This window comes from Urocampus carinirostris, chromosome 1 (assembly GCF_059441175.1).
Source record: "Urocampus carinirostris isolate Australia breed hairy pipefish chromosome 1, RoL_Ucar_1.0, whole genome shotgun sequence".
In the NCBI taxonomy this organism is placed as follows: domain Eukaryota; kingdom Metazoa; phylum Chordata; class Actinopteri; order Syngnathiformes; family Syngnathidae; genus Urocampus; species Urocampus carinirostris.
The window spans coordinates 75546764-75557980 of NC_142349.1; the positions used below are offsets into that span (position 1 = coordinate 75546764).

Below are 11217 nucleotides of genomic sequence, written 5' to 3' on the forward strand. Positions count from 1 at the left end.
TGACCTTATAACGCTTGGAAAAGTCCGGAAGCACAAAGTTAGGCCTCTGATTGGCTGCCGAGTATGAAAATTGCCAAATGAACCAAAATTCTGAAATTTCCTTGACATGGCTGTTTTCCATCCGCCATGAGTATGTACTTGTATTGACTCGTCTTCATTCATTCAATGTCTGCTCCATGCCAGGCCACGTGAACTCCTCTTTCCACAGTGCTTTTCATGTGCGATTACATTTTGTAGCGTCATCCTTTTTGTGAGCTTCTTTTGAATCTTTCTTCGGGGGCTGGCTGAGGGTTTGGCTTGATTCCTAAACACTTCTCCATCAGTATGTACCTTTATTTACGCCAAGTGAACTCCCCTTTCCACGATGCTTTTAATGTACGTTTACGTTTTGTAGCGTCATCCATTTTGTTAGCTTCTTTTGAATCTTTCTTCTGGGGCTGAGCTTTTGGCTTGATTCCTAACCACGTCTCCATTTTCTTGTGTTCTCCATGCGTCTACTTTGGGAAAATAATATGGAAATGCACGACCTTATAAGGCTCGGGAGAGTCCGGAAACGCAAAGTTATTCGATGCAGGCTCCCGATTGCCTGCCGAGTATGCAAATTGCCAAACGAACCGAACTTCTGAAATAAGGCAAACGTTTGATTTGGAAAAAAAAACAGAAATTAAAAACAAAAGATTTGTTTTTTTTCTAGAAACAGTTGTCGGCCACTGGGGGGGGGGAGACGTTTTGTAAGTTGTACGCCCGACAGAAAGAGGCAGGCCCCGGCGTTTGGACAGACGTTATTTCAGACACTGATTTCAGAAAGCTCATAGTGTCCTTCCCACATACATAGACACAAATTATTAGCTAAAACGATGTGTGCTCGGTCCCCTTTTATATAGCTAATTGTCATATTGCAACAGTTTAGGAGTATTCGTCTTGGGACTAGAAGGGCGCAGATCCGATTCCCGGCTCCTCTGAGTTCAAAGTTGAAGTGTCCTTGGGCAAGACACTGTCCCTGATCGCAGGTAGGTGCCTGCCGTGGTTGTCGCAGCTATCAATGCGTGTATATGTGTGTCATGTCGGGAGGTCTTCAATTACTTGAAAAGCGCTATAAAAATACAGACAATTCATTCTCTAAGTGTCAATTCAAGTCCTGTTTATTTGTTTGGCCCTTAATCACAACGAGTCTCAAAGGGCGGCACAGACCATAGATTATTGCAAACCACAGGCTATGATGACTCCATCCCCTGATCTAAAACCGACATGAGGGCAAATAAAACAGATATTGTCAACATAAAATAGAGGTTATTCATATGCTATAGAACAGAAGTGTGTTTTACGCTTAAATTGAAACATTTCCTTTATCTTCTTGGCTTTTTACCTCAGTGTGAATGTGTGAAACTGGAGTGTCATGCCCAATTTCGTTGTCACAATATGTTTATACCTTTGTCATTGTTACGAAATTGTTTTTCCATTCAATTTCCACTGAGGTTGCAGATCGCATCTCAGGCGGAAGAGCATTCCACAGCACGAAGGCACCCAATGGAAAACACTGTCAGATTTCTTCTTGGCTCTTGGGATCATGAGTAGACCGGCGTTTTCAGAGCGAAGGCTCTGGACCGGAACATAGGGGGATATTCAATCAGAAAGATTTGAAGGAGCAAATCCATGCGTGATTTGGTATATGACCAACAGAACCTTGAAATCACATCTTAAGCGAACAGGGATCCGATGCAGGTCAGCTCAAATCGGGGTGATGTGATCAGACTTTTTTGTCCTAGTTGAAAGCCTGGCTGCGGCATTTTGTACCAGCTGAAGACTCTTGATTCTGGACTTCGGGAGACTGGAGAGTAGTCCATTACAGTCATCGAGACGTGAGGTAACAAACGCGTGAATTATGATCTCCGCATCCGACTGAGACGGCATAGGGGGAATTTTAGCAATGTTGCCAAGATGGAAAAAAGCTGTTGTAGTCATATTCTTAACGTGTGTTTGAAAGGACAGATCGGGGTCACCTACATATTTAACCGAGTCACTTTGGGTGATATTACATTCGTCAATGTTCACAGCCGTTTTTGAGAATAAGTCACGGCATTTAGATGGACCAATGACTAACATTTCGGTCTTTTCAGAGTTAAGACGCAAGAAATTGAGTGACATCCACTCTTTTATCTCAATGAGGCAGGCCTCCAAATTTCCACAGTTTAGTGTGGCAGATTCCTCCAACGGAAGATATAGTTGAGTGTCATCTGCGTAGCAATGGAAACTGATATTATACTTGAGAATAATATCACCTCATGGAAGCATGTCAATGCTGAAAAGAAGGGGGCCAAGTACTGAACCCTGCGGAACACCACAGGTAACACTAAAGGGCTCAGATGTGGTAAACGCTACGCAATTGGGTCCTGTTTCCGTTCTGGTCCTGACACAGGTTATGCCTGTTTGATTCAGAGCAGTTTTTGAGAGCAAATCACGGCATTTAGATAGACCGATAACCAAGTGCTTGTTCTCTTGAGAGTTGGAGGACATCCGGTATTGGTTGGCAGGACACCGAGACAGACATTTTGCTATTTGAACCAGTCTCCACTTTTAAACATAGGAATGATCTCAGCAACTTTAAAAAAATCTGAAAATTGTCCAGTGATAAATGAGACACACGCTAGAGCACAGGTGTCAAACAGGCGGCCCTTGGGCCAGATCAGGCCCGCTAAGGGATTGAATCCGGCCCGCGAGACAACACTCGGAGAAGCGCAAGAGAAAAACAAGCTGCAGGTTGAAATATGTCAATTTGATGTTGCCAAAGAAAGGTGCCTCGAACAAAGACACTGTGCTTGTATTTCTTTTTCTCTCTTTTCTACCCCTTTTTCCCCACTCTCTGTCCTTCCTTTGTTGCTCTTTGTCTCTCTCTGTGTCTTTTAACCCCTTTTGCCCTAACTTCCTTTTTTCTGTTTCTCGTTCATCCTACCTTTCGCGCTTTTTCTCTTTTTCTGTCTTTCTATTTCTCTTTGGATTTCTTTCTTCCGCTCCCTTTCTTTCCCCTTTTCTCACTTTTGTTTCTCCCTCTCTCTCCCTCTTTGTCCCGCCCTCTCTCTCCTTTTCCCACCCTCTTTCTCTTCTTTCTCTTGAATCTACTAGTCCGGCCCCGACAAAATGTTTGTTCTATGGTGTGGCCCCAATGTTGAAACGAGTTTGACTCTCCTGCGCTAGAGGTCTTGCAAATCATTAAACTCTCATATGCAGGTTAGCAAACTTTTGAAACGAGAGTAATGAAAATGAATATTTGAATGATATAAGAACAAAGACTGTCATGAAAGCATCTAATTCTTGTACATAAAAGAGAAAAAGAGAAATCGTGTATATATTTATATTTATGATTCAACATGAATGGAATAAAGAAACAAAAACACATCAAAAAATGAGTGCACAAAACCCTTCTTTTTTTGTGCAGGATGGAATCGGCCATCTTGTAAAGTTATTTTCTAATACATTTCCATTGACACAACTGACTGGATGCGAGCTGAGGGTTTTCCATTTCTATCATTTCAAAAGAAACAAAAACAGACAAATAGCATCCATTCTTTAAATGTTTGAGACGTTTCATATCATGATTACATTTTATTTATACAAAACAAAAAAGATGGATTAGTCGTTTTGCGTTTTGATCTGTTGACATACGTGTAAACGGAAGACAGATTTGTCGTTTGAAGTAACACTTCAGAGGGTCATCAACACAGCCCAGAGAATCGTCGGTTGCTCTCTGCCCAGTCTGGAAGACATTGCCTGCTCTCGCTACCTCAGCAGAGCAGAAAACATCATCGAGTACGCTTCTCACCCCGGCCACTGTTGTGGATTGTTGTGGAGTCGGTTTGCATAAGGAACACATTAGGCTAGAGAAATGGGAAATTCCAACTTGTTTACCCCAAATGCAAATGTTGGCGAATGTCATTATTAATGATCGCTTTGAACGAAAGACTGGCGTTCGTCCTGCCAATATTTCTTGTTAGGGAACAGGCCAGGTCACACCGACCTAGTACATTTCTTGGAAGCTGGCCCCAAAAACAATTCTTGGAAGTTATATAAAAGATTACAAAACAATCGGTCCGGTGGCGTGTACACATGCAAGGGGATGGGCGAAAACTAATACTGATGTTGTATTAAGGATATAAAAAGCCACCCGTCCCTGAAGAGTGAGAGACTTTGAGATTCCTGAGGAGCCGACACGCCAGCTTGTGAAAAGACGCGGGCAGAAGAACTTCAGAAGATAATCGACGGACAATCGAGAGAGAGGCTTGACGAAGAGCGACACTAATTCGGCTAATTCGATGGAATTCACTGAGTTTATCATTTAAGAAATTAAATTTGCCCTCATGTGGAAATGCCGGTCTCTCGTTCCCATAAAGAAACGAGCATGCATTGTTAGGCGAATGTAAGTTGTGTTTGGTTAACGGAGTCGGATAACTCATTCGAACAATTCGGTAGACAATACATTTTGAATATATTTATATTCTAACACATAGGATATCCAAACTAACATCAAAAATATCTATTTGATGATACAAAGCTAAACTTTTAGACCATAAGCTTGTGGGCATATCGTCTCTCTCTAACTTTTGCCTTGGTCCTAAGCCACAATATTTACAAAAAAAGTAACAAAAATTTCAAAAGTGGTACATTTATTAACTAAGTTGAGTAAATTTGAGATATGTCAAGAGTACACAAATGTGTTCATTCAGTGATAGCTGACATTTCTTCAATTAAAATACAAACCATGAGCTCATATCAAGCAGAGTGATGACTGCTATTCTCACCAGCACACTTGGGATCCTGAGATTTAGACTGAATTGAGAATCTTTGAAAAGCAAGCCGAACAAGAAATGGGTTCCTGTGTGGATTTTTAAGGATGATTTATGGGTGAATTTTTGACCACAAACTGAGCAGGCTAAAGGTTTTTACCGGTACGAATTCTTGCACGCTTTTTTAAACTTCCGTTCTTGGTGAATAGTTGACCGTAAACGGAGCAGGCGAAAGGTTTCTCAAGAGTGTGGGTTCTTGTGTGGTTTTCAAAGATCCTTTGTGGTTGACTTTTAGAGCATAAACGAAGCAGGTTTTAGCTAGAGTCAATTCTTGCATGGATTTTAAAATGTCCTTTTAGGGAATATTTGACCTCAAACTGAGCAGGAATAAGGTTTCTCATCGGTGTGGGTTCTTTTGTGAATTTTTAAAGCGCCGTTCTGGGAAAATTTTTGACCGCAAACCGAGCAGGCAAAAGGCTTTTCACCAGTGTGGGTTCTTGTGTGGCTTTTCAAATGTTCTCGCCGGCTGAATCTTTGACCGCAGACTGTGCAGGCAAAAGGTTTTTCACCAGTGTGGATTCGTGCGTGGTTTTTCAAACTTCCTTTTTCGCCAAATTTCTGACCACAAACCAAGCAGGCAAAAGGTTTCTCACCGGTGTGGGTTCTTGTGTGATTACTTAGGTTAGATTTATGGGTAAATTTCAGACCACAAACAGAGCAGGAAAAGGGTTTTTCACCAGTGTGGGTTCTTGCGTGGATTTTTAAGGTACCTCTGCGGGTAAATTTTTGACCGCAAACTGAGCAGATAAAGGGTTTTTCACCGGTGTGTACGATGATATGGCGCTTCAGATGATCCTTGCGCTTGAACGTTTTCCCACACTGCGAACATTTGTGAGATCCGTTATCCCCTTCCGACCGTTTGTGGCCATCACAAGTGCCGTTGTCCTCTTCATCTGTTGTCCCTGGGCTTCTGCTTGGAGACACTTTCTCCTTGTTCTCATCAAGTTGATCTTCAGAGGTTAAACGGGCTCCAGTCACCGGAAAGTCTCTCAAATCTTCCTCCTTTTTGACATCAACAGGCTCAAGATCTTCCTTTTTCTCTGTCATGTGATCAGGCTCCAAATCCTCCTCCTCCTTTTTAAGGTGATAAGGCTTCAAATCCTCCTTTTGAACGCCAGGCAACCTTGTCTCCGGCTGCCAAGGAAGAAGATTCTCTTGATTGGCGCCTGCAGGACACAAGACACACACAGTTTGGGAAAATCTTGAAACACCCAACATATATATTTCTTTTCTTAAAGCAAACGAATCACTAGATAGATAGGCCCAGCAGCGACTGCATTTCCTGAGAGTGCTCAGGAAAAATAATCTAAAACAGCAGCTGCTGGTGTCCTTTTACAAAGCCACAGTGGAGAGCATTCTAACATATTGCATTACGGTGTGGCATGCCGGGTGCACGGCAGCAGACGGGAAAACGCTTCAGGGGCTCATCAACACAGCCCAGGGAATCGTCGGTTGCTCTCTACCTAGTCTGGAGGACATTGCTGGCTCTCGCTACCTCAGCAGATCAGAAAACATCATCGAGGACTTTTCTCACCCCGGCCACCACCTCTTCGACCCGCTGCCTTACGGCAAGCGCTACGGGTCACACAAAACAAAAACAAACAAAATCAGGGACGGTTTCTTCCCCGGAGCCATTACGACCCTAAACAGACACCGCACAAAAAACTGAAAACTCTTGCCAACACTACCTCATACGAATATAATGGTACTCATGTCTATGTTTCTTGCACAATGTTGACTGCACTATGTTTACTGCTCACCTTGCACAATGTGGACTATTTTTTTGCACAATGTTGACTATTTTTGCACCAAATGTATAATTGCACAAACCCTTACGATACCAAACTGTATGTAACATCCTACATGCCGACATTTCTTGTGTAAATTATAACTATAACCTTATCCTACTTGTTTTATAACCTTATCTTCTCTGTTCCTTTATCTTCTTGGCTTTTTTACCTCACTGTGAATGTGTGAAACTGGAGTGTCATGCCCAATTCCGTTGTCACAATATGTTTCACCCATTTTGTAACAATGACAATAAAGGTATATTCTAGTCTATTCTATTCATAGATAGAGATAGATAGATAGATATTCATCCCCGTAGGGAAATTCACACTTCCAGCCGTATCCTTTTGTTGTTTATTAACACATTAAGAGGATGGCCTCGGGGTGCTGTGTTGCAATCTGGCAACAGCGGAGTGGATGATGTCACACGCTTGTCCAAAAGTTGGACATCGCTGCAGCAGATGGGAATCTTTGTGCCCAGGGATACACCACCTCGTGTTAGCGAGTCCACCTCCTCTCCGCTTCCCGCAGGCTTTTGTGTCTCTGTCTGCCCTAAGAGCGCTGAAGCCGGGTAGCTTCACGTTAGCGTCCAGGATGCTAGAGGTGAGCCACGTTTCCATAAAACACAGCCAACTGCACTCCCTGTACGCTTTGATGTTTTTCACCAGCACAACCAGTTCGTTGGCCTTATTTGGTAGAGTCCACATTTCCCATGATTACGGACGGTACCGGAGACTTATATCGCCGCTAGCCGCTTAGCTAGCTCCGGCTCTGCATACACGATAGGGCCCCCTCATCACGCCGGCACGAGAATTCTTCAGGGCGAGGAGTCGATTCCTCGAATAAACACATTTATGTGCGTTAAAAGCCATAACCGTAGGATTGAAAGTCATCCAAAGTGTCGTTGTCAAACGGGACGAAAAACACCGAAGATAGGAGCAGACACTTAAAACAATAAATCACAAAAGAGCTAAATAACACAGAGCCGCTGGAAAGGCTGCCGCTCGCGGCGGCGCCTATGATGGATAGGTCCCCACAGGTCCCTTTCCTCACATGGTTAGTCTGTGCCTTGCCAGAATGATATTTGATTTCTATGATTTATTTTTGTTGTATTTTAACCATTGTGTTTTTGTACGAGGTCTTTCGGATTCTCGGGCGGGGATAAAGGAAAGATTTGATTGTCAAATGGCACACAGAATGTTTTTACACAGCACTTTGTCCATTTTTGGCCTGAAAGGTGCCCTACAAATAAAGTTGATTCGATCCTCTTTGGAAAAACGGCTAAATGGTCATTATCGGAATAAAGCCGAGTATAGCTGCGCCAAAAATAATCACTGTAAGAATGGGAGCGATGACTATTTCAGATATTATATAATCGTGATCGATAAGAGATTTTTGAGGATGGAAAATTGCAGAGCGGCCCGTCGGTCTTGCCAAGAAGTATTGCTTTTCCGTCCTTTTTACGTTTCGTCGTCAAAAGCGTCACGACATCTTGCTCTTAAAACAATTCTCCAAATGAAATGTGCCTGCAAAACCAAAACAAACAGACAATAAATCCTATATCTGTCTCTCTCTTTTGTTGCTCACGCTCTCTCCCTCTCTCTCTCTTTCTTTGTCCCGCCCTCTCTCCTTTTCCTTCCCTCTTTCTCTTATTTCTTGATCTCTCTTTTTCTTTCTCTTGAATCTATTCGGCCCCTGACAGAATATTTGTTCTATCGTGTGCCCCCCGAGTTCAAATGAGTTTGACACCCCTGGCTTACAAACAATGTTCCCTGTCATTTTCCTTAGGGGTCTGAGCGTTCACACAAAGTGGGTGAGCTTGAAACAACAGTGAGCAACGGCAATCCCAAGTGTGGCAACTGAGTCATCATCAAACGTGTCCAAAACTTGTTATCACGTGGGTATTAGCACGTCACATTGGGGAATTGTATATTGTATTCCTTTTGCTTTATTTTTGTATTGTTCTCAGCGAAGGGATGCTGCCGGAAATGTCAATTTCCCAAAGGGGATGAATCAAGTATCTATCATTTTGCGGAGTTTCCGGCAATGCAAAATTCTTTTTCTCTTTTGAATGATTTGACTCATGTATTATTGCAAAGGTTGTACGGCCTACAAACATCATTTGTTCTTACAATTCTTTCACAAGATATCCATTTCTTTTTATGTCCTGATATATTTTGTCGCATAATATTAACATTTTTGGGGGCTTATTGAGTCGGTTGCACGATACAGAACCGTACCTAATCACATTTTTGAGTGGAAGCACAATGTTGGCAACAAGATTGACTTGATATTATCAGAAATTGTTTAAATGCAACACAAACTTTTTCTTATTTCTTCCGTGTTTTTTTTCTACCTATTTTTAAATGCCTTTAAAAAAAAATCTCATTGTGTTTATTTTTTCCGAGCTGTTACTTTTTTCTTTTTGTTCTCTATTTACTTTTTTCCTACAATTCTTTCTTTTCTTTTTTTCTGGCTTTTTCTTTATGTTTCTTTCATTTTTTTCCTCTTCCTTTTGTTCCTTTTTTCCTCAGCTTTTCACTACTTTTTCATTTTGGTATTTTTTTCTTTTTTGTTCGATTTCCCCCCTTCCTTTAAGTCATTTTGTGCATCATTGTACATCATATTTGGTCATATTGTGATTAAAGAAGCAAAAACAACCCGAAGAGCCGTTTAGGACCCGAAAGAGCCGGTTCCTTTTCGTGAGCCGAGCCGAAGAAGCCGAATCTCGAAAAATTCTTCTGACTTGACTCAACTTGGTTCTACTTCGACCTTGACTTCAAAATATCGCATTTAGGACACAGCGTCAGGGGAACCCTTGTATTTTTACCTTCATGCACTGTAACTTTGACTTCATTCGCTTCTTAATTAGCAATATTGAGCACTGATTTTTGTGAGCTGGCTAGATTTTCTTGTGCGCTGAGAATGTGCGAGCAGTGCGCGATTGCGCACGCGCGCATCTTAGAGGGAACACTGCTTACAAGATAAACTACAAATATGGTGAGCTAGTTTACTATATAAAGCTATAGAACTCAATTCTGTTAACTAGTAGTAGGGGCTAGACGTTAGCTAGAAGTTACATCAACCAAATGAACTCCACCTCCTTGCAGCCGCATCAAGAATATAGAAAAGTAACAAGATACGTAGTAAATTGACTTCTGGGGTGGAAAATAAGACGTTATGAAACCTAAAGTGACCAACCTGCTCCTTTCAACTCAACTTGTAGCTGCTTGCTAATGCTAACTTGAGTTAGCCGTCGATCTTCTCGCTTGGTCTCTTCTTCACGCTCCTCTTTGAAATTTCCTTTCCTTCTAGAATACATTTTGGACGCGTTTAATGATCACTATTAACTCTTTTATGGAGTTAAATGGAGCTTTTTCACAAGGTTGGATGGAAACGCCGCGTAGCCTAAAACAAGCGCAGAGTGACCCGGAAAAACAAAAAAATGGGCGGAGCTCTAACCTAACAATTTCCGGTTCACATCGGCTTTTATTTTTATTTTTGCAGTATTATTTTTGTACATTTTATGAAGCATCTTTTTATAACAGCATATTTTTCGGCAAGGAATTGAGAAAGGACTGCAAAACATTTGCTAACCGCAAATGTTTGGGGAGTCCCGTCCGACGTCTTGTGAAGTATTTGCAAAGCTTAGCTCTTTTTAATACTTTTATTGAACAAAAATAATTATATTTGAATACAATAATTGATTCTCCACTTTACGTGGATTAATAACCAATTGTACAACAAAATGAATACAGAAATAAATAAATAAACGTGTCAGGGGAGAAAACATCCATTATCCATCCATTATCTGCACCGCTTATCCTCAGTAGGGTCGCGGGGGGTGCTGGAGCCCATCCCAGTTATCTTCAGGCAGTGGGCAGGGGACACCATGAACTGCAATTTGGCCATTTAACCCGACATGCATGTTTTTGGAATGCGGGAGGAAACCAGAGTGCCCGGAGGAAACCCACGCAAGCACGGGGAGAACATGCAAACTCCACACAGGAGGTTCGATATCATGACCTCAGAACTGTGCCGCACACGCGCTAACCACTGCGCCGCCGTGCTGCCCGGGAGAAAACATAAGATACATAAAAATACCAAAATGTTCAGAAATATTATTATCTTAATTGGCCTTTTGGTTGAGGGAAAATCTTGACGGACAAACATAGATGGTTTTATTTCACATTTAAAAGTGATGACAAAATATATTCTGTATTTGAATTTGCATTTATGAGTCTATAATTTCCCTAAAATAACAAGATTAATAATAAAGGCTTCTTCTTCATATATTCCAAACACAGAATATTTCCAAAATAATTCAAACCCATCATCAATCTTCTTATCAATAAAATGACAGATTTCAGACCTTTTTTTTTTTCTTTTTTTTTTAAAACAATCCTTTCTGTCCCCTGTTGTCAGTCCGTCCACAGACCTCGGGAGATCAGATCGGAGAATGAGATGGAGGCTCGACGAAGACTAATTAGACTAATTCGACAATAATTCAGCTAAATTCGATGGAATTCACTTTGTTAAATACTTAAAATAAATCTCCCCTGTGTGGAAATGCCGGCTATCTTTCCTCATT

The 11217-nt window shown here is 41.6% G+C and overlaps 1 protein-coding gene across 1 annotated transcript; it reads right to left on the reverse strand.

Annotated features, from left to right (window-relative positions):
- Positions 1 to 4641: 4641 nt before the first annotated feature.
- Positions 4642 to 10063, reverse strand: LOC148376950 (uncharacterized). Its single transcript, XM_088352257.1, has 2 exons — positions 9828 to 10063; positions 4642 to 6004 (listed from the first exon to the last, which is right to left on the reverse strand). Exons 1-2 carry the CDS (start codon positions 9946 to 9948, stop codon positions 5151 to 5153), a joined length of 975 nt encoding a protein of 324 aa, XP_088208383.1. The 5' UTR covers positions 9949 to 10063; the 3' UTR covers positions 4642 to 5150.
- Between the last annotated feature and the right edge of the window lie 1154 nt (positions 10064 to 11217).